General features: G+C 39.1%; 1 protein-coding gene across 2 annotated transcripts in view; it reads right to left on the bottom strand.

The window, feature by feature from the left end:
* edem2 (ER degradation enhancer, mannosidase alpha-like 2) overlaps nt 1–24,018 on the bottom strand; it is a 64,840-nt gene that overhangs the window by 32,472 nt on the left and 8,350 nt on the right. The window contains exons 2-5 of one of the 2 annotated variants that reach the window (XM_026920739.3): nt 9,290–9,400; nt 9,123–9,162; nt 8,919–9,024; nt 6,428–6,553 (exon numbers count right to left, since the gene is read on the bottom strand). In XM_026920739.3, coding sequence (XP_026776540.1) covers nt 6,428–6,553; nt 8,919–9,024; nt 9,123–9,162; nt 9,290–9,400 — 383 coding nt within the window. Of the gene's footprint in view, nt 1–644; nt 808–6,427; nt 6,554–8,918; nt 9,025–9,122; nt 9,163–9,289; nt 9,401–24,018 lie in introns of those variants that run through there. The other variant, XM_034311950.2, reaches the window with a different exon arrangement.

Below are 24,018 nucleotides of genomic sequence, written 5' to 3'. Positions count from 1 at the left end.
CTTGTTGTCAAATCCAGAGAGTAATCAGTACTTGACAGATATTCCTGCAGCTCTTTTAGTGTTGCTGTAGGTCTCTTGGCAGCCTCCCTGGTAAGTTTTGTCTTGTCCTTTTGTAAATTTTGGAGGGACATCCTGTTCTTGCTAATGTCACTGTGGTGCCCCATTTTATAGACTTGTTAATGATGGCCTTCACGGTGTTTCATAGGACATCTAATGTTTTGGAAATTCTTTTATACCCCTCTCCTGATTGACATCTTTCGACAAGTGAGATACTGTATATACTTTGTAAGCTCTTTGCGGACAATGGCTTCAGCGGTCAGATGAAACCAAGATGATGTCAAGAAAATCCTACAGAAACAGCTGGTCTTTATTTGGGGTTAATCAGGATAATTTCATTAATGACAATTACTTCTGAACATGGGATTGAATGTGATTGGCTCATTCTGAACACAGCCACAGCCCTTGTTATAAAAGGGTTTGCACACTTATGCAACCAGGTTATTGTAACTTTTATTTTTCCTATTTTTCCCTAAAATGTTTCTGATTGTTTTTCACTTAATGGTTATAGACTGATCAGCCATAACATTAAAACCACCTGTCTAATATTGTGTGGGTCCCGCATGTGCCACCAAAACAGTGCTGACCTGTCGAGGCATGGACTCCACAAGGCTTCTGAAGGTATGCTGTGGTATCTTGCACCAAGATGTTAGCAGGAGAACCTTTAAGTCCTGTAAGCTCGAGGTGGGGCCTCCATGGACCGTACTTGTTTGTCCAGCACATCCCACGGATGCTTGATTGGATAGGGATCTGGGGAAATTGGAGGCCATATCAACACCTTGAACTCTTTGTCATGTACCTCAAACCATTTCTAAACAATTTTTGCAGTGTGGCAGGGCGCATTATCCTGCTGAAAGAGGCCACTGCCATTAGGGAACACCTTTGTCATGAAGGGGTGTACTTGGTCTGCAACCATGTTTAGGTAGGTGGTACGTGCCAAATTAACATCCACATGAATGCCAGGACTCAAGGTTTCCCAGCAGTGTATCACACTCATCAAACTCTTCAGACCAGCCCACCTTCTTCCATTGGCCCATGGTCCAGTTCTGATGCTCACGTGCCCATTGTAGACACTTTCGGAGGTGGACAGGGGTCAGTATGGGCACTCTGTCCGGTCTGTGGCTACGCAGCCCCATATGCAGCAAGCTGCGATGCACTGTATGTTCTGACATGTGTCTATTGTAGCCAGCATTAACTTTTTCAACATTTTGTGCTACAGTAGCTCTTCTGTGAGCTACTGTAGCCCAAACGCCTCAATGAGCCTTGGGCACCCATGACCCTGTCGCTGGTTCACCGTTTGTACTTCCTTGGACCGCTTTTCTTAGATACTAACCACTGCATACCGAGAACACCTCAAAAGACCTACGGCTGCTCTGATGAGAAGCTCTGACTCAGTTATCTAGCCATCACAATTTAGCCCTTGTCAAAGTTGCCCTTACCCGTTTTTTTTTCCTATCTTTTTTCCTGCTTCTAACACAACAAGTTCGAGAACTGACTGTTCACTTGCTGCCTAATATGCTGTAATGACAGTTATTCACTTCACCTGTCAGTGGTTTTAATGTTATGGCCGATGCTGTATGTGTGTGTATATATGTATGTGTGTGTGTGTATATATGCTCTAATTGAGATTGTACATGTTTATCTATATGCATAGTTAAATGTTTTAATTAAAAGATCCATAAATGCTATTAAAAAGTGTAAACCAATATGAAGGAAAAACATAGCCTTCTTAACTTGGTAACCTACAGCCTGCGCTACCTTCAGAGACTGCATGCTCAGAGTTTTTAAAAAAGCACTTTGCCGAGGACTGAGCTCAATGCAAAAGGTTCAAATATAATTTTCGAGATATGGAATTGGTACAGGTTTGAAAAGTCAGATGAACAAGTGTACTTAGAATATAATGCTGCACTAGAGCCTAAGCGGTAATTCTGTCATTTTCGGAATTACGTAATTTTCGACCCCGGCATGTTCGACACACAAAGTGGGAAAACTAATGCCCCCATGTTCGTATTTTGTTAGCAACAAGGTAGGGAGCTAACTCGAATGAGTGATGTATATTTTCTTTTCCAAACAGCGAACTCTATAGTCACAAATATGTCTGTATGTTGATTAATCTAAAGCTAATACTTGTATATACAGAATAACTCATTTTAAGGTAAGAATTTTTGCTCTGTTTATTTCTGATGCTGTTCACAGCCATGTTGATTTGACATCACTCTGTAAATGGGGAATAAACTCTGATTTGAGAAGAATACCCCAAATTGACTTCTCAGTTGCGGTGGCACTTCATGTCACGAAAGACATGGTCCCCATTTTTCTCTGTTGAGAAAGAAGGGTTCACTAAGTTCATGATGTTAAATTCCGCCATATTGGATTTTCTGCCATTGTTAATTTTTGAACCACTCAACATTACATATTTTGTGCTCTTGATTCACTTGATTGTGCCAAGTGCTCGTCACATAAATTTGTGATTTGTAAAACAGGAAGTCAACCATTCTGAATTTTAATAAAAAATGTTTTTTTTGGCTTCTTTTCCTACAAATTTTGCTGAATAATCATAAAATTTGGATCACAGCATTGTGAGACCAGGCTGAAAAAAAAAATGTTTCTCAGATTTTTGATACGTGTGAAATTTAGACCAAAAACTGCAAACAAATTTGACAGCTTCTTCCTCAGCTAAGTCACCACTACCCCTCTCAGCCACATTTTTTACATATTGTTATTAAACATTTAACAACATGACCTAAAGTTACAATATTTGACTTCATCTGCAACTTGGGAGAGCTACTGAAAACAGGAAGTGAGCCTATTGCTTGGCCATCAAGCCATTGCTATTTAGAAATATGCTACATATTTCTCAGCAATGGCTTGATGTTTTCACTTCAAATTTAATAAATTTCTTCTTAGGAACAAGTGCTCTTTGTCCCAATGCTCTCTGGTCTTCCCTATCTATAAGTGGTGGGGCCAGAAAGTGCTTGGCTTTGAGGGAGCAAAGCACCAAAGGTGCATTGGCATCCTATTGTTATTGTGTGTTTTCTTATTAATATTAGGTGGCCAAGCATGAAATGCTGAAACCTTATTTTTTTGTTCAGATTTTCTTATTATTACAATTATTAGGGGTCCAGGCACACAGTGCTGGAACTCTACTGTAATTGGTAGGTTTTTTTTATTTCTTCTTCCTCTTATTTTTTCTGCCCTAAAACAAATTCTGCAGCCCAAACCACAAGTCATATAGAAATGAAACTCGGTGGAGGGGTGGTACTCACTCCCACATCTTCGCCAAAATGAAGTGAGGGCATATCTGAGCAATGGTGTGATGTATTCGGACCAAACGCTGTAGATAACCGAAGCACCTCAACCTAAGAGGCTGCAAGAAGTATAGCCTAAATTCACCACAGGGGGTGTGACAATTCACAAATTCATATAACTACTCAGAACTTTTAAACCACTCAATGTCAAATCAAGATTCTTATTTCTCTTGATTCCCTGGAAGGTGCTGAGTGTTCTTGATGTAACAAATTTGGGTACTGTCAAACAGGAAGTCAACCATTTTAAAATTTTAACAAAAACTGTGGATTGTTTTGCTCTTTCCTAACACAGTTTATTCAGGCATCATCAGGAAACCAGCCCGAACAAAAATTGTTTCTCAGATTTTTTTTATATGTGGGATGTTTTTTCCATAATGTGCAAATTAATTTGACAGCTAAGTTGCCACACAGGACATGAGGGCATATATCAGCAGTGCTTTTAAGTACTTTTCACATTTTCACATATGTTTAGCAACATGACCTAATGTTAACAAACAAACAGCAATGAGTACATGTGCAACCTGGGAGGGCTTGTGAAAACATGAAGTGAGGCAATATCTTAGCAATGGCTTGATGTTTTGCTTTGCCCCTTAATTGCTGCTACGGCTATATTCATTAGGTCCCAAGCACTGAAAGTGCGAATAATCTTTTATCCTAAAGATGATTCTTTTAAATTTTTTAAACCTTATTATTAAACCTTTTTTCAAGGTTTCAGGGGCTTTTGGGGCCTTTAACATGCTCAAAAACTCATGAAATTTTGCACGACAGAGTCGTCAGCCATTAGGCCCAGGCAAAGGATAGCATTTGGGCGTGGTGGGTGGGGGGTGCAGCTCTGCAGCGCCCCCTTTTACACGGTACATAAACTTGGTGCATATCTCGTACATACTTGTACGTATATGTATGAAACTCAGTAGACACATTGTTCTCATCACCCTGAACAACTTTCACACTGACAATGATTAGCTCCGCCCAACAGAAAGTCAGCCATTTTGGATTTTGTGAAAAGTACATGCGGTGAACTTTTAAATACTCCTCCTAAGCGATTCAAGTGATTGTCACCAAACTTGGTCAACATTATGCCAAGACATTAAAGATGATAAATTCCGAAGGGATTTTTGATATCTTGAACAATTTTGCCATGGCGAGTCAATAAATTTATGGCAAAAAAACGGGGAAACAGGAAGCACCTCATATCTTCTGCACGCATTGAGTGATCTAGATCAAACTTGAGCTGTATGTTTTGTACTGGGGGCTGAGCACATGGATGTGACTATTGTGAGTCACGGTCATAGCTCCACCACCTGGCAGCAGGAAGCCTGTCACTTAAAACAGGCTTATAAATAGTCTTCTTATCCAAATCACTTCAAACTTGGTCAGAGTAATGTCAAGACACGGCTGATGTAAAAATGCGAAAGGATTCTTGATATCTTAAACAGTGTTGCCGTGGTCAAACTTTAATACTCTTTACGGGTATTTTTGAGGCTCTTAGCATGCTTAAAATCTCATGAAAGTCGGCACACACATTAGAGTTGTCGGCCGTAAGGCATAGGCGAAACCTAAGTTATGGGCACGGAGGGGGGCTTTGTAGCGCCCCCTTATGACTAAAGTGGTGGGGTCAGTTTCACCTGCAGTCACCAAACTTGGTACATATATATTGTTCTCATCAAGCCTGACAACTTTCAAATTGACAGTCATTAGCTCCCCCCAAAAGGAAGTCGGTCATTTTGGATTTAATGTGGATTTTTTGAAAATTGCAGGCACTGAATTTTTAAATACTCCTCCAAGGAGATTCATGCGATTCTCACCACATGTGGTCAACATTATGCCAAGAGACTGAAGATGCTAAATTGCTAAGAGATTTTTGATATCTCAAACGGTGTGGCCATGATGAGGGATTAAATTAATGACAAAAAGGGAAACAGGAAGAGTCTCATATCTTCTAAATGTATTGTCTGATTTAGATCAAGTTGGTGTTTATGTTTTATTATGAGGCTATATTGCACTCCCTTAAATGCATGTGCCCACTACACATTATTTCACTACAATTAATTAATGGCTAATAAGGATAACAACATATATATCTTATCTTCTTCATGCATTATATCACCAAATATGAGCTGTATGTTTGTACGTATGTTATAAAGCCTTACACCTGGGCTTAACCTAACAGATCATTGCAAAACAAGTTACTCCACAACACTAGCTTCACTATGCATTGTTTTCATACAATGGCAATGGCAGCATAGTGCTTGGGCCCATCATCGCTGATTGCAGCTATATTTATTATTATTGTTGTTGTTATTATTATTATTGTACTTGTAAGCTATATTTATTATTGTTATTACCACATGGGAGTCTATGGTAGTGCATAGAATGCCTCATATGTTTTTAATGAAATTGTTCACAGAGATAGAGGACAGTCTCAGCTACCTATTCAGCAAGTTTGATGTATGCTCCTCAAGTGCTGTAGCAGCACCAACAGGACAAATCTGCACATATGTTTGCAACAGTAACTCTGCATTGCAATGTCATAGAAATTCTGCTTTCTTCTGCTTCTTTTGCTCACGTTCAACAGATACGATGCTGTTAATTTTATTCACACACAGTGGACTCTAAGAAGTTTTTTCCAAATTCACATGATCCGTCTGTAATGTATGAAGAAATTTGGTAGAGAAGTTGCCAATCAGGAACTGAGGCCATATCTCAGTAAAAAATTTCTTTCTTTTATTTTTTGACAATAAACTGTGATTGGCAAGTTTATTCATCATTATGAGGCAGTACTAGTAACAGGAATTTGTTAAATTCAACAAAAAAAGTAATCATGTATTAAAATTAGCAGAAATATGTCACATTTAAGTCTGGTCCCTGTATAGGTTGTCAACTTTTTTCATTCAGAAAATCAACAAAATATGTAATGTGACAGGGGTGTCCACACCTTTGCATAAGACAGTAAATATATACTGTACAATACCAAATATTAGTATTATATTAAACATTTAAAAACAAATAATGCAGAATTTTTATTATGTAATATATGCTTGTGCTCCAAGTAGTTTTCTTACCTGGGAGAAGTTTGCGTGCTGCATCCTCAGCCAAGCGGAGCAGAGGACCAGAGCATGGCCAGCCCTCCTCTACAGTGATCCCAGCCTGCTTGGACAACAGGTGAGCTGAGAGGAGACCACCGACCACTGCAGAAGCCCAAACACAGATTCAAAATAACATGAGCAAGTACAGCACTTTATTGACAATTTATGAAATTAGTCTGACCAAAGTTTTAAGAAATTAAGAAATCAGTATAACCAGAAGTTTTAGCATTAACATAAATTCAAGTGTCGAAGGACAGATTGTATGATTGCATGATTGTTCACTCATACATACTTATTTATACTTATTTATACATTTATACTTATTTATTGATCAAATCTTGTTATAATTCTTATTTAACAGCTAATCTCAACATATGTCAAATATGAGTCCTTAATAATTGACTTTCAGTCCTTCAATCATACATGGGCAGTCTTCAGTTGCATTTGACCTTTTGGTTTGAATGGCTGGAACATTTGTGATTTTATAACTGTGTATTTTAAACAGTAATTACAGAAATTATGTGCCAAGTTAACATACACATCATGTAAGGAATAAGACACAACAGGCTGTGGGATTATATTTTGCCTCGTGACATGGAATCTGTTATTCTGCTTATTCCACAATAATGAGAATTCGGTGAAAACTGTGTGATAACATATGCCTTATGTCAGAGTATCTTATGTCAGTGAAGATAGTTACTATGTTCTGCCATACTGGGCTCACAGCAACACAGCACAGGTTTGTAGCTCTTCAACTGGAAGAATAAAAAGTTTCATGTTGTCCTAATAGTAAATAAACAGAGCGCTTGCATGCTAATTAGCTGTACTTCGTCCTCTATTTCTTTCCATGTCATGTCCGCTTTAGTCCTGTCGGGATATAACTGTGATGAGACATTAAAGAGACATTACCTCTGCTGCCACAATTCTCTCTACTTTTAAATCCCATATACTTCTGTATTTGTAGCTGTCCCATTTTTTGCCATCCTATGCTGTCCTCCTATTGATGCATTTCAGACAAGTGACGTAGCAGCAGTCACATTGAAATTTTAATCGAACTTTTCTAACACTGCCAGAACGTTGATGTCGTCTGTCTTAGGTCACAGTGGCACTAAATCGGCCACCAGTGAGCATGTCATATTTTACCTTCCAAAACCACCAATCCCAACTCACAACAAAAAATTGTCCGTTACAATGGGCAATTTTGCCTGTGACAGCAAAATTGGGCCAAATATCATTTGTGGAGAATCTGCTGCACAAGTCCCTGTTTATGAGCTGTTACTGTAGCAGTTATTAAACAATAATGTATTAAAACAAGCACATTAATATTAACTAAATTCGACAATTCAACCACACTGTGGTATAAAATCGTTTAACCACACTAACACAGCCCCAGTTAGCCATTCTATCATTAAGACAAGAATCAATATAGTAATCAATGTTAATAACATACTTGTCTGTTGTTAGCTAAATGGACCACACATTGCTAGATTTTATTTATTTAAGTAATGAACAACGTCTGCGCATTTACCTTGACAGAATAGCAAAAGCACCAGATTTAAGTGGGAAACTCAAGTGCACCAGCAAGACTACCAAACCAAGAGGGAGGGGTATTCAGTGATTGTCGGATCACATTAGAGAGTTCAAAACTTCTACTCAATTGTCAATCGTTTCAGATTCATGTCTCGATTGGCTTATTTGCTATTTTATTAGAGAAAAAAGAAGCCTGCTCTTTTGGTATATTTTTGAATGATAACTTGTTCCACCATACTCTGATATCAAAATGCAGAGCTCTTTTGCAAAATGCATAAATGTTGGTAGGTATGCATTCCAAAGTTGGTCCCTCCTTTGCTGCTAAAACAGGCTCCACTCTTTGGGGAAGGCTTTCCACATTTCTGCCCATTCAGCCACAAGAGCATTAGTGAGGTCGATCACTGACATTGGGCGAGAAGGCATGGAGTCCAGTCGCCATTCCAGTTCATCCCAAAGGTGTACAATGGGGTTGTGGTCAGGTGTCTGTGCAGTCCACTTGTGTTATTCCATACCAACCTTTGCAACTCTGTCTTTATGAAGCGCATTGTCATGCTGGAAAAGGCTTGGGGTAGGCCCCTTAATTCCAGTTAAATGAAATCTTAAGCTACAGCATACAAAGACATTCTAGACAATTGCGTGTTCAACGTTGTGGCAATAGTTTGGGGAAGGCCTGCATATGAGTATGATAGGCAGGTGTCCACTTACTTTTGGCAATATAGTGTATGTCCTTTGAAACATAATGATCCATCAGCATAAGCGTTTAGTTTTTGCATGAAATTTTGGATCCCTAGACATCTTGTTCTACAGCAGTTACCAAAACACCTAGGCCTAAATCAATTATCAAATGTTGCATGTAAGTTATCCAACTGAGGTGAGCAGTAAACATGAATGGATCTAAAAAAAGTCCAGGCGAGTGAGAGTTGTGTTGGATGCTCACCTCGTATGTTTGTCTCAAACACTGAGGCATTTACATCAATGTCAAAATTCACATTGTCCTGAAGAAGAGTGGCCACCCGTTGAAACTCTGTGTGGTTCCCCAATATCTGAGATAATAAGGAGAGAAAAGACTCAAAAGCTTCAACAAACAAATAAAATACATGCATGAATACATACATGAACAAATTTGTAAACAAATTCATACCAGCAAGGTATCCAGGGCATCAATAAGAGTAAGTGAAAAACTGTTGTATTGAAAGAGAAAATGTATTAGATTTATGTCATGATTATGAAAGTACATGTCAAGCAACTTCGACCAAGGCATCTTGGCAACAAGCAAACCTGTGAAAACACAATGTTGGGTGTTTATACCTGCCCCATGTATCCTGTCCATCACATGTCAATGGCCGGAGCTCATCATATGGATATGCATTTTCCAAGTAGTTGTTGTAGGCATGGTAAAACATGGACTTTATTCTGTCTCTGATGAGAGAAATAGTCAGAGATAATCACTTGCAAGTCTGAGAATTAATTGCAGATGCATAACCTCTGAACAAGAACATAACTGAAGACCAGAACAAATGCCAGGGAAGAGCAGAACAAAGTTATAGCCTTTACCACAGTTTGAGGCTAATCGCAGAAATGAATGTGAGAGACAGTGGACACGTATAAATAGGATTATGTAAAAAATCTCAAAAAGTAAGCTTGTTTTTTCAGCCATACACCTAGCTGCTAAAAAAGAAACTATAACATGAGTAATAGACATAACAATTTGAAAAATTTAATGTGCTTTATTGTGGAGATATAGAGGGCCAAAGTTGCTCCAAAGCGCAAAAGAATAATTTTTTGAAACAATTTTCTGCAGGCCATAAATTGGCAAATATACAACTATGGACCTTCTATTTTAGAAAAGAAAGTTAGTTAGACATCCTATACTAGACAACAATCCCCTTTAGCATGAACAGTTCTGAAATAATGACTTATGGAACTTTTCGGCACCTTTGGTGGCACACCACCCATTTTTAGGTGAGCAAAAGTATAGGAACAGATACTCTTAAAGTAAATAACACTTAATATTTGGTTGCATATCCCTTGCTTGCAATAACTGCATTAAGCTTGCAACCCACTGACAGCACCAAACTGTTGCATTCTTCTTTTGTGATGCTTCTCCAGGCTTGTGGCACTGCTTCTGTCAGTTGTTGCTTGTTTTGGGGGGTTTCTCCCTTCAGTCTCTTCTTCAGGATGTGAAATGCATGCTCAATTGGATTAAGGACTTGGCCAGTCTAAAACCTTACACTTTTTTTCCCTGATGAAGTCCTTTGTTGTGTTGGCATTGTGTTTTAGGTCATTGTCTTGCTGCATGATGAACTTCCTCCCTGTTAGATTGGAGGCATTTCTCTGTAAATTGGAAAACAGAATGTTTCTGTAGACTTTTGAATTCATTCTGCTGCTACCATCATGAGGTACATCATCCATAAAGATTAGTGAACATGTTCCAGAAGCAGCCATGCAAGCCCAAGCCATGAAACCACCTTCACGGTGCTTGACCAGTGGGCTCATATGTTTTTGACCATGAGCAGATCCTTTCTTTCTCCACACTTTGGCCTTTCCATCACTTTGGTAGAGGTTAATCTTGGTGTCAGAACTTTAGTGGCTCATCTCTGTATTTCTTTGTGAATTCCAATCTGGCCTTCTGATTCTTTCTACTGATGAGTGCTTTGCAGAGTGTGGTATGGCCTCTATATTTCTGCTCTCAAAGTCTTCTTCAAATGACAGATTGTTATACCCTCATCCCTGTTGCTGGTGATGTCACAGACTTTTGTTTTTGGGTTTTTCTTCATAGTTCTCACATTGTTATTGTTATCAACAGCTGCGGTTTTCCTTGGCTGACCTGTTCGTGAAGGTCCCTTAATTTCTTGCACACCAACTTTGACAAATCATGACTTTATAGACCCTGATTTGCACACAGGATTTAACAGATTTTAACTTTTTCCTCCCCATATATGTATTTTATTTCACATATGTACAGTCAGGTCCATAAACATTTGGACATTGACAAAGTTTTTGTCATTTTAGCTACCACATTATATTTGAGTTATATTAGAGGTCAAAATGCAGACCACATCTAAATCAGGTGAAAACTGTAGGAATTTTGTATGTAGTCCCCTACTTTTTAAGGAACCAAAAGCAATTAGACAAACTAACAATCATAAATTAAATTGACATTTTAATACTTGGTTGCAAATCCTTTGCAGTCAATGTATACTGGGTTTTTACTGCATCCGTCTTAAATTTCTGTTTGCTCTTGGGGAGTTTAGTGAAATGCATGTTTCAATTGAAAGCAATTGAATTCAGATCAGATGAATGACTTGGTCATTCCAGAACATTCCACTCTGCCTTAAAAAATGTCCGGTTGCTTTAGAAGTATGCTTCCAGTCACTGCCCATCTGCAGTTTAAAGCACTATCCAATGAGTTTTGAAGCATTTAGCTGAATCTGAGTCAATAATGCAGCCTGACAGACTACAGAATTCATCCTGCTGCTTTTATCAGCAGTCACATCAGTAAATACAAAGGCACCAATTCAACTGGCAGCCATACAGGTCCATGCCACAAAATTATGTGGAATGCTTAGGATCATGAACAGGTCCTTCCTTTCTCCACATTCTTCTCATCCTATCATTCTGTTACAAGTTGATATTTGTCTCATCTATCCATACGATATTGATCCAGAACTGTATGGGCATTTTTTTTTTTTTTTTTTTTTTAGATGTTTTAGGCAAACTAATCTGGTCTTTCTTTTTTTGATGCTTACCAATGGATTACATCTCGTGGTAAACCCTCTGTATTTACTCTGGTGAAGACTTTGCTGGATTTTTGACTATGATAGATGGCTAAAATTACAATAAATTTGTCAAAGTCCATATATTTATCACTAAATACTCTTAAGAGTGCTCTAAATACTTTAAGAATGCTCTAAAAATGCTCTGATTAATTTTGGTAAATATTCAACACTTCTCTCATTACCGAAATATAAAAGCTTATTTCAAAGCAAATTACTTTTTTGGTATTTATCAGACTAAGCTAGAATTTTACATTTTTTAATGCTTTATAATATTGTATAACAAAAAACTTTAATAACAATATTTGGAAGTATTCATGTATGTTTCGTAAAAGATTCAGTATTGAGGCTGAATATTGTATTAATAAGAATTTTATTTACATATATCCTATACAGTTCATCAGAATAAAGTGCCTTGCATAGGTAGTTACCCTTGTGAACTTTTTTGTTTACATTTTGCAGTGTTTCAACCTGGAACTAAAACAGAGTGTTAGATGTGTTCGCAAGCAGGCATCTGTTTGTCTGCTTTCTGCCTTGTTTTGTTTCCTTGCTCTCTTTCTCTCTCTACCCCACTCTCATTCTTTGCAGCTCTCTGCCCGATTGGTGGATCAAGTGTCAATCGTAATTATCCTTGGACCAATCGATTGCAAGGATGCACCCGAAATGGGAGGATCTTTAAAGCTAGCATGGCGGCAAGCATTTGTGTGCTTTGCTACTCTTCTTTGCTACTCTTCTGTGCCTTGCTGTGAGCCAATTGTTTCTGCTATTCTGCTATTTTTTCTGTTTGCCTGAGCCGTATTAATATCTGCTATGTTAGTGTTATATTCTTTGTTTCATTGCTACAAATTGCTGCCACATCACATAGTGCAACCCTAGGGAGGACAAACAAGTCAGCAGGTGCGTGCACATACCAGGGCTCAACATTAACACTTGTCCAGGACAAGTTAATTGTTTTGGACAGGCAAGTGAAAGAGAATTTTATTTGCCTGGCCAGACAAGTAGACTGAAAATGTCAATAACAAAAATAAAATAATAAAAGCTGCAGGCAGCATTTTCGGGGGCCAAGCACCCAGACTCAGTGAGCCACACATTCACAGACATGCTACAATTGTAAGCAATAAGCAATCACATAAAAGCAGAGCCATAACTTTAGGCAAAGGGATTCAAGAGTGATTTGTTGTTTCACTCATGATGTGTACGTTTTGACCATGGACAGTGGTGGAATTCTCTGACTGTAGGAGGAAATGTCTAGATGAACAAATGTTCGTTGTTTAGACAGGTGTCAAGATGACACCTGGTGTCAAGATTACACAGCGTTGTTTAGACAGGTGTCAAGATGATGTGAACCAAATTTGGTGAAGATTTGACAATATTTGGAGGAGGAGGAGCAAAAATTGCAGTTAGTTGTATGGGTTTTTTTTTTAGCATGTTATTGGTACTTTTGATCAGTAGGTGGCTCTGGCATGAAATTTGTTGCATAGCCTCAGGTCATAGTCCTGAAGATGCCTACCAAGTATCAGTGTGCAAAGTCGTTGCTGAGATACAGCCTCAATTCCTATTTGGCGGCTTTGCCGTCAAATTCGTTGGCCCATTACAGACAAACCATTTGAAATATTCAAAATTCTTTTGATAACTTTTGTGAAGCTTAGTCTGAAGATGACGTGGGCCACATTTGACAGGAAGTACACTTGAATTTCAGATGTTGGTGCGCGTTCACTTCTGCATACTCTGGGGAATTATAGGAACAAACTCTTCAAATGATATGAAGAAAAAATGAAAGCTGTTACAGTTCTTGACCACAAGGTGGCACAGTCATAAAACTTCTTGGGTACATTCAGGGTATGGTCCTAAAAATACTTATCAATTTTTGTGATGATACATTGACGCATTGCTGAGATCCATCCTCACATCCTGTTTTTTGCATTTACTAGAGTCTTACAGAAGAACGGGTTTGAATATCAACATTCCTTTGATAACCTTTCTTCAGAGAGGTCTCAAGATGGTGTGAGCCAAATGTGGTGAAGATTGGACAAAATTTGTAGGAGGAGTAGCAAAAATGGCAGTTAGATGATGGCAGTTAACTTTTGACCAGTAGGTGATGCTATCACAAAATTTGTTGCATAGCCTCAAGTCATGGTCCTGAAGATGCCTATCAAGTTTCATATCAGTGCGCAAAGACGTTGCTGAGATACAGCCTCACATCCTGTTTGGAGGCTTCGCTATCAGATTTGTTGGCCCATTATGGGCAAACCCTTTGGACTATTCAAAATTCTTTTGATAACTTTTGTGAGGCTTACTCTGAAGATGATGTATGCCAAATTTGGTGATGATTGGACAAAATTTGTTTTTGACATAATCCAAGATGGCGGAAAATCTAATTAGGCAGAAATTGGCCCAGGGAATCCAGGGATGCCTTTTAAATTTTTGACATATGGTTCAAAAGTTATGACCGTAAATTTACTTACAAATTAGGCCCAAATTTGATTCGATGGTGGAGCTAGAGCATTATCAACGCCTGGACCAACTTTGGTCAGAATGTTCAGTGCTTGGCCCCCTAATAATAATTATAATTATAACTGGCTTTATTTGTGATATAGTCAGTTATAGCCAAGTTCGTAATTTTTTGCTGCTGAAAATAATCTAGAGTACGTAGGCTGCCGCATTCACCGGAAACCAGGGTGGTGTCTGAAAACGCATGCTGTGACAGTACATGCTGCATTCGATTCAGAACCTACTGCTCGGCCACTGATAATAATTTACTCATGTGTTGTTAAACAAGTATGGTTTAATGACAAGGAACAAAAAACAATGTTTAATACCTATAGCAATTACACTTAAAAAGAGCCAACGAGCTGCCTTCTACCATTTTTGATTCTGACAGCTCTTCCACGGCAGTCCTGCTGCCTTATGGGATGGCGCAGTGTGCATTGCTTCCATACTGCAGAAAGTCTGTGGAAACAGTAGGTCATCCAGGTATTTCTCGCCTACTGTTTTATGAACACTGAGAATTCCTTTGGTGTACTGCTTTTCACCTACTGTATAGTAGGGTAGTGGGGATATTCGGATGCAGCTGCTTAAAAACAAGCTTGACCAATCAGAATTCGATTTTTCTTTACCTCAAGCAACAGCAGCAAAGCACGTCGTTTTCATTTTCTAAAAAGCAATGTTTCTCAGGCCTCCACAACCCGGCAAATTTCCTGGTAAAGAAAAAAAGGACCATGGAATCTAAAACAGATTATGAAAATAAAAGGGAGAAGAAATTTATCCCTACCTAGAGGGATGAATTTGTCTCTGGTGTGAGATGAAGAGAAAGACTGGGTGACGTTTTGCGCTGCCTGTCAGATGCATCCCAATTTGGCTGACAAGTAAGTTATCATCACATACTTTTTATTGTGTATGGTAACTGACTGACTAGGCTAGACTATGTTTCTTAACTTGGATAAGTGGTTTACTGGTGATTGAGATATGAATAAGACATTCACTGTAGCTAACGTCATTAATATTGAAACTGTGGCAGTTAGCAAACTGCATTACATACATGGGCCCATTTTCACTAGGTCAAACCATCTTCCTGTACTGTAATCTTAATGCTTTTCTTATGCCACCTTCACATACTTTGTCACATTCTGAGGTCATGTTCACAGCTCTACACTACATATATATATATATATATATATATATATATATATATATATATATATATATATATATATATATATATATATATATATATATATGGGATTTTGCCTTTATACACCACCACAATGGATTTGAAATAAAACAATCAAGATCGAAGTGTAGACTTTCAGCTTTATTTTAAAAGGTTCCACAAAAATATGGCATTTACCATTTAGGAATTACAGCCATTTTAAACAAAGTACCTCCATTTTCAAGGGCTCAAACGTATTTGGACAAAGTGACATAACAGTAAATATAACCATAATTTTAATACTTGGATGAAAATCCTTTGCAGTCAATGACTGCCTGAAGTCTGGAGCCCATGTTCTCAAAACTCAAATTCTGAGTTTCCTCCCTGGAGATGCTTTACCAGGCCTTCACTGCAGCCACCTTCAGTTGCTGCTTGTTTATGGGTCTTTCTGCCTTCACTCATGTCTTCAGTAAGTGAAAAGCATGCTCTACTGGGTTGAGATCAGATGACTGACTTGGCCATTGAAGAATATTCCATTTCTTTGCCTTCAAAAAGTCTTGAGTTGCTTTCGCAGTATGTTTAGGGTCATTATCCACGAGCACTGTGAAGCGGCGTCCTATCAGTTTTGTAGCATTTGGCTGAATGTGAGCAGAGAGTATAGCCCTATACACCTCAGAACTCATCTTGCTACTTGTGTCAGCAGTCACATCATCAATAAACACCAGTGAGCCCGTTCCAATGGCAGCCATACATGCCCATGCCATAACACTGCCTCCACCATGTTTGACACAAGATGTGGTATACTTTGGATCATGAACTGCTCCTTTCTTTCACCATACTTTTCTCTTCCCATCATTCTGGTACAAGTTAATCTTAGATTCATCAGTCCAAAGAATCTTATTCCAGAACATGGAAGGCTTTCTTAGATGTTTTCTGGCAAAGTCTAATCTGGCTTTCCTGTTTTTGAATGTTACCAGTGGTTTGCACCTTGTTGTAAACCCTCTGTATTTACATTCATGAAGGCGTCTCTTGATTGTAGATTTTGACAATGATACGCCTACCTTCTCCAGAGAATTCTTGACTTCTGCTGATGTTGTGAAGGGGTTTTTCTTCACCAAGGAAAGGATTCTGCAATCATCCACTTTAGTTGTCTTCCATGGTCTTCCAGGCCTTTCGATGTTGTTGAGCTCACCAGTGCTTTCTTTCTTTTTAAAAATGTACCCAAGTGTTGATTTGGCCACACCTAAGGTTTTTGCTATCTCTCAGATTTATGTTGTTTTTCAGCGTAATAATGGCCTTCTTCACTTGCATTGAGATCTCCTTGGACTTAATATTGGTAGCTCCATTTGAACTGCTGCCAAATGCCAACTCAATACCTGATATCAACTCCAGACCTTTTATCCGCTTAATTTGTCTTGAACTTCTTGTCAGTCAATTGTCCAAATACCTTTGAGCCCCTGAAAATGGAAGTACTTTGCTAAAAATGGCTGCAATTCCTAAATGGTAAATGCCATATTTTTGTGGAACCTCTTAAAATTAAGATGAAAGTCTACACTTCGATCACATTTTGATTGTTTTATTTCAAATCCATTGTGGTGGTGTATAAAGGCAAATTCCCAATAACTCTGTATATATATATATTTATATATATATATATAGATAGACAGATAGATAGAGTGACGGCAGGCTGACAGCCCGCGCACAGAAAACATTCAATGCTCCTCGCACGACTGATAGCGCAGTGCTGAAATGCTGAACGGCTGGCGGCCAATGAGTGGAGCGACTCCAAATCACTCCAAGAAAGAGAGCTATAAAAGGAGCCAGAGGCCACTCTCTCAGCAAGGTAGGTGAGGTTAACGACCTTACTTAATGTGTGTTTCTGTGTCTTTGCCAGAAGCCGACATAGGCGGAGAGGAAGAGCCTCTGCCTCTGCACACCAACCTCCATGCCGTCTGAGAGCGTCCACAGCGCCGCCCCCGTCTCGCCGCCGCGCTGCTGCCACCGGCTCGCAGCGCCAAGCCCCGAGACAACACTACCCACACAGAGCTTCACCAGTCCCACGTTCCCTCACCTTCGCCTCACTTTTAAAGAAATAAAGGAGCCTTTTCCCCACATCTGCCGACTCCTGGTGTTTGTGTTCAGCCCTCCAGGGTCTCGCAATGTCACAATATATGTATACACATTTGTACATAAATACTACTGTTATTCACTGCACCTTTTTTCTTTAACTACAATAAAGGTATTTGATTTGAAAACTTAAGTTTATGCTTCTTTCCATAACTGCAACAGTGCTGTTGCCAGCTACCACATCACTGTTTGGTGTGGTGCTGTTTAAAGTTGAATGACTCAAGTAAGGTTTTATGAGCTGATAGAACAATGATAAGAGTATACTGCTTCTAAATAATTATATTTACACAAGAATTGAAAAAAATGTTCTTTTTTCCCCTCTCAAGCCCTGCATACATAACCTTCATGTAGGAATTTCTCCAAATAGACACACTAGGTAAGTGGGCGGGTACCACCCCACCACCATCCATCTTGCCCATAACCCTGTCCAGTTCTCCAGTCCATGCTATTGAAAAGCATCCCCACAACATAATGCTACCACCACCACTATGCTTCACTTTGGAGATGGTGTCCTCAGGGAGATGAGCAGTTGGGTTTCTACCAAACCTTGAACTTTGCACCAGGACAAAAAAGTAAAATTTTGGTCTCATCAGGCCAGAAAACCTTTTTCCACATGTTTGCTGAGTCTCCAACATGACTTTTGGAAAACAAAACATATGTAAGGCTGCAACAATCAATTGACAAAATGGATAAAAACTCCAGGGCCGTCAACATCTGCTCCATGTTAGGGGGACAAGGAGACTGCTTGGCAAGGATTCCTCTCTGGGATTTCCCCTTGGAGCAGTCGCACAACGGGTCCCTAAAGCATGCCATCGACCAATTGAGAGTAATCGATGGTCAGCAATTCCACCCAATGTTACACTATACCACCCTAATTTTGCGATTATTAAAGATATACCGAGTGACGCAGGACACTCAAACACAGGAAGAAATAACAAAATTTTTGGTCCCAAAGAGCCATCGGGAAATGTTATTCCAGGAGCTCACCATAATCCAATGGTGGCTCACTTAGGACAAGATAAAACACTACACCAACTAATGGCCCGTTTCTAATGGACGGGTATTCGCGGCAATGTTCACCGGTGGTCACCTTCAAAAGAATTGGCATGGACCTCGGCAGGTCATTAGATTGGACTGCATGAGGGCATTGCTTTGTGTTAGTTCTAGTGGTCTACACAACGCGGTATCCGGAAGCAGTGCCTCCCAGCACGTAATGATGCAGAGGCACTCTTCCGTGTCATCTCCTGAGTTAGGATCCCAAAAGAGATTCTGACTGACCAAGGCACCAAGTTTATGTCACGGACACTACGCTAACTTTACAAATTATTGGGGAGTAAATCAATTTGCACCAGCGTTTACCATCTACAGATGGATGGGCTGGTTGAACGGTTTAATCAAACACTGAAGCACATGATTCATAAGTTCGCTCACGATGATGTGTGGAATCAGGATAAGTTTCTCAAGCCCCTGTTATTTGCCGTACGAGAGGTCCCGCAAGCCTCCGCAGGGTTTTCCCATTCGAATTGTTGTTCGGGCTCAAGCCTCGTGGCATCATAGAGGTCATTATGGAAAATTGGGAGGAAGGACCTTCTAACAGAGGTAATTGACTATGGGAGTTTGCACCAGGAGATCAAGTGCTCATTTTACTATCCACATCAAGCTCTAACTTACTCGCCGAATGGCAAGGGCCCTTTGAGGTCACACAGCGAGTTAGGGACATCAACTATGAGGTAAGGCAAAAGGATAGAGACAGGGTGCAACACCTCAATCTCCTTAAACCATGGAGACAGGTGGTCCCCGTGGCTTTGTGGCTTTGGTGACAGCTTCCCGGCCCGAGTCGGGTGGTGGGGGTAAAATTTCCTGCAGGTGTGCAATCCTTACCACTCACCTTCTCCAGCTCCGCCCTCAATTCACAAACCAGAGGCATGGTTGCGTGCGGGTTTGTGAATTGAGGGCGGAGCTGGAGAAGGTGAGTGGTAAGGATTGCACACCTGCGGGAAATTTTGTTAATGACTGTTCTGTGTTTCAGTGAGCGGTGACAAGGATAAAGAGGGGAGAGATGAGTGCCTCGAGAGAGAGCTGAGCTACACAGAGCCACTGGAGTGAGTGTGTGTGAGTGTGTGAGTGTGTGTGTGTGTGTGTGTGTGTGTTTGTGTAGTGAAACAATACCGCTGAAAAGCAAGCGAGAGAATAAAAGTGCCTTCTTTGAGTTGTCCCAAGCCTGCCATCTGTCTCCTCATTTCCCTCAATCAGGGAGAGTGTTACAACATTGATCTGTCCTGCCCTATCAAAATACATCATCTCTCATTGCTTTGGCCAGAAAGTCTGTATGGGAACCCAATGGGTTGAAAATGACTGAAAAATGTCTCCAGAGAAAAATTTGCCTGCAAGACAAACACTAGCTATGGTTACATCCATGTATTTCTATGCAAATTTTGGGATACCGCATAAAAAAAAAAAAAAAAAAAAAAAAACGCTGGATGGAAACACCAGATGTGATAAAAATCTCCAAAATGCACATAAAAAATGTGCTCAATTGAGGGGGATAATTTTTTTTATTCGATAAGAAGACATGCACATAAACTACGATGGAAACACATTTACCAAATAAATTCCTCAATGCACTTAAAAAAAAAAAAAAAAAAAAAAGTCATTTGACTTTGCCTTAGCAAATCATGTAATTGGATAATTGGCTCAGAAAAATAAAAATGGGGGAGAGCGAGAGGTATTGAAAACATCAAAGAAACGCACAGATTTTTTCAAGAAGTGCCAGTTGAGATGATCCTTAAAGGATACGAGAAATCGTGGACTATTTTAAGTAATTACCTCCCAGAACTGTCTCACATGATTCCGTTCGCTTTAATTTGCTTTAGTTTGCTTTTAGACAGCAAAGGCACCCTACTGGCATGCCTCCCATGTTGGTCAATTTATGCAGTCTCTCTCTAATGGTAGAGGCATTAACTCTGACATTAACAGTGGCAAGAACTACCTGCAGATCCTGTGATGAAATTTTCGAGTTCTTAGTGACTTCTTGTGTAGTTCTTTATGGTCTGCTCTGGGGTTAAATTTGCTGGGGCAGCCTGGGCTGGAGAAGTTGGAGAAGTTGCTGCAGTGGTTTTAAATCTTCCCCACTTGTAGATGTTCTTCCGCAATGATTGATTTCCAATAATTTGGGAATCTTATTATATCCCTTCCCAGACTCATAGGCATCTACAACCTTCTTTCTGAAGGCCTCCGAGAGGTCTTTTGATCCGGACATGATGATACCACACACTCCAATAACAAAGAACAAACCAGACCAGCAGTCATATTTACCAACTGTGCGTACGGTTAGGTTTATGTATAAACTGTGTATTCGCATGTTTTGCTCCTGTTCTTGGCTTACAGGAGTGGAACTCAATGTGGTCTTCTGTCACTCACTCAATGTTTTTTGTTTTTCGCACCATTCTACGTAAACTCTAGAAACTGTTCTGTGTGAAATTCCCAGGAGATCAGCAGTTTATGAAAAACTCAAACCAGCCCTTCTTGTACCAACATCCATGCCATGATCAAAGTCAGAGATTACACTTTTTCTTCATTCTGATGTTTGATGTGAACATTAACTGAAGCTCTTGACCTGTGTCTGCACGATTTTTTGCATTGCGCTGCTGCCACATGATTGGCTGATTAGTTGAATGAATGTTCAGGTGTACAGGTGTTCCTAACTTTAATTAATTTTACTTTTTTCATTAGTTTACAATAATAAATTGCATTTTGTAACTACGATTTTTTTTTAGGAGGCATTATGTTTTCGGGTTGTCTGTGCATGTGTCCATCTGTCCATCCATCCGAGATACCAGTTAGCTCGATATCTCAAGAACCAGCAGAACCAGCAGATGAACTGACTAGATTTTGGAATTGATGCAAACAGGATCAAGGTCACAGCAAGGTAAAATGTCTGAAATACTTTTTCTTCACTAGCCTTCTTCCAGTTTGAAGTGTATTTTAAGGGTATCTCAGGCATACAAATTAGTAACATTAAGGACTAGAATTCTTGGTGGATGAGACATTCCCATGGACACTGTTGCTGTCAAGCTCCAGATGTTTAAAAGAGTGTATATAGTTATAGATCCCTTTCTTCATACATGTATTACTGAATTTGCTGAATTGGATTGTTGTTAATTTGACATGACCCTTAATTTGTCCATTTGTCCGTGCTGTTAACTGGCCCTGTTCATCCAACTCTAGTGATCCGACCGCAAATGGACAGTGATCAGACTTTATAAATTATTTCTGATGGAAAAGGGTATTGTGCACATTTATTATGTTAATGTTCTACTGCTTTGTTTTCAGCAAGAAATGTACCAAGAATCCTATCTCATATACCTGTACGTGCTGTTTCAAACATTTTTATCACATGCTAACAAAACTTTAAAAATGAAAGAAGATATGAAAGACAGCTGTTTATGTCTCTGTTATAGCATCACCTTTATTCACGAGCCTAGCAGTGGTGAAATCTACCTTTCAGCAGGATTTCCAAACAGTCTCACAAAGATTACATGTTTTTCATCCTAGGCAATGATGCAGTCGATAAGACTGTCCTTTCTTGGTGTCTGGGACACATTAAGACGTTTTTGTGCTCGCAATGTGATGTGTGGTCGTACGCGTCCCAGACCATCTCTGAAGGTGGTTTGAGTGATCGAAAACTGTACTTAGCTCTGTCCACTTAGAATCAGATCACCCAAGACGTGTTAATTAATGCCAGGTGGTCTAATCTGACTGTGTTGCACTTGGGACCAATCACTGATCACCACTGATCACCATTGTTTGTCAACCCTTGCTCTTTGTTCCTAATTAAATTAATATGCAAATTAGTCTATGACATCATCTAGCAACTTTTTGCACATGCATTAACTACTTTCCTCTGAAAAGAGTTGGCACCACTGGAGATAGTAATAAAATCTAGTAACCATTTCTTTCATAACTACTCATCTTTCTACTTTGTCACTGCTCCTTTTTTCTGCGTTCTTAATGGAAACTATAGTATTTTGTAAATGCGTAAAAGTTTAGTTTATACACGGTGTCATGACCAAAGAGAACAATTTTCTATAAGAAATAAATGATAATTTATTATTTTCTATTGTGGCAAAATGCTGTTCTATTCTACTTTATTATATTAAGTGAAAATCTTTTTATAATGTATAATATGCAACTTAGTCTACATCATCTAGCGACTTCTAGTGACTTTTTGAGCATGTTTAAATACTTTCCTCTTTGTACATTTCCAGTAGTTCCTCTGGAATGGCTATTTTGTACATTTAGAGCAACCTGAAACAAAAAAGTAGTGTATTCAAAATGGTTATTAAAAAAGGTAGGCAAAAATAAGTATCAGTTCAGTGTCAAACCACACACATGCTGAAGTGGAGTTATGGATGTATCCTCCAGACAAATTTCAAAAATAGCGTTTCCTATTTGTGGATGCATAAATTGACATAATTCAAATGCAAATTACGTATTACAGTTTGCATTTTCGTTTACAAGAACGTACAATGTCTACCAAATTTCAAATGGAAAAACAAAGTCCATTTGCAATTGCATTTCCCATGTTTTAAAAGTTATGACCCTGTCATATTGAAATAGCAATAGCAATTACCCCGTTTGCTATTTCACTTCCTCGGTATAGCGTGTAGAGCTTGCCAAAATTCAAATGCAATTGCAATTCTCTTTGCATTTGCATTTCTGATGCCTTGCACAGAAACCTATCAAATTGGTATTGCATTCCATTGTATTTGCAAAAATAGATTGCTTTTGAAATTTGTCCGAAAGATACTTCCATACGGAGTGCTTTTACTGTAACATATTAAAATAATCTGCAGCATAGGTTTTTTCTTTTTCTCTCTACTCCCTCTTTTGAGTAGAATTGTATTGGGTGTTCGGAAAATGAGCTTTCAGATAATACGGTATACTTATTGCTGTTTGAAATGGTGATGTCCTTACAATTGCTTGAGCTTATTTAGTCATAATTATATGAACTCTATAGTCAGGATAATCCAAAAGCTGTTGATTGCTGCTGTTATAGCAGTACAAGAAATAAATCTAACACTATTGTAAACAATACAAACTCAATATTTGAGATGGTCTATTTTCAGTTCAGGAAGTCTGACACAAAGTTTCACGATGGTCCCAGGACGGTACTTAAAAAGGTTAGTCTGGAACAAGCTTTCATGTAGTGTGCACATCGCTACGTCCACAAAGCAACTGTTTGCAAGCGGTTAAAGTTGTGTACTGTGAAAGGGTCAGCAATTCTAATACCTTGAAAGTTGTTTAGTGTGCACTCTGCTTTAAAGGTGTGCTGGATTTTACTGGTCCATAAACAACACTTTTCATCCATGCCACAAGGGAAGAAAGCCTTTAAACAAGAAGTGCCTGAATGTTCCATGATTTTTATTTTGACATGTTTTGCTCACAATTCTGAGTAACCATAAATCATATTTTGGTGATTGGGG

Source organism: Pangasianodon hypophthalmus, chromosome 16, assembly GCF_027358585.1.
Source record: "Pangasianodon hypophthalmus isolate fPanHyp1 chromosome 16, fPanHyp1.pri, whole genome shotgun sequence".
In the NCBI taxonomy this organism is placed as follows: domain Eukaryota; kingdom Metazoa; phylum Chordata; class Actinopteri; order Siluriformes; family Pangasiidae; genus Pangasianodon; species Pangasianodon hypophthalmus.
The sequence above is the reverse complement of the archived record's forward strand: the minus strand, read 5'-3'. Positions and strand labels throughout refer to the sequence as shown.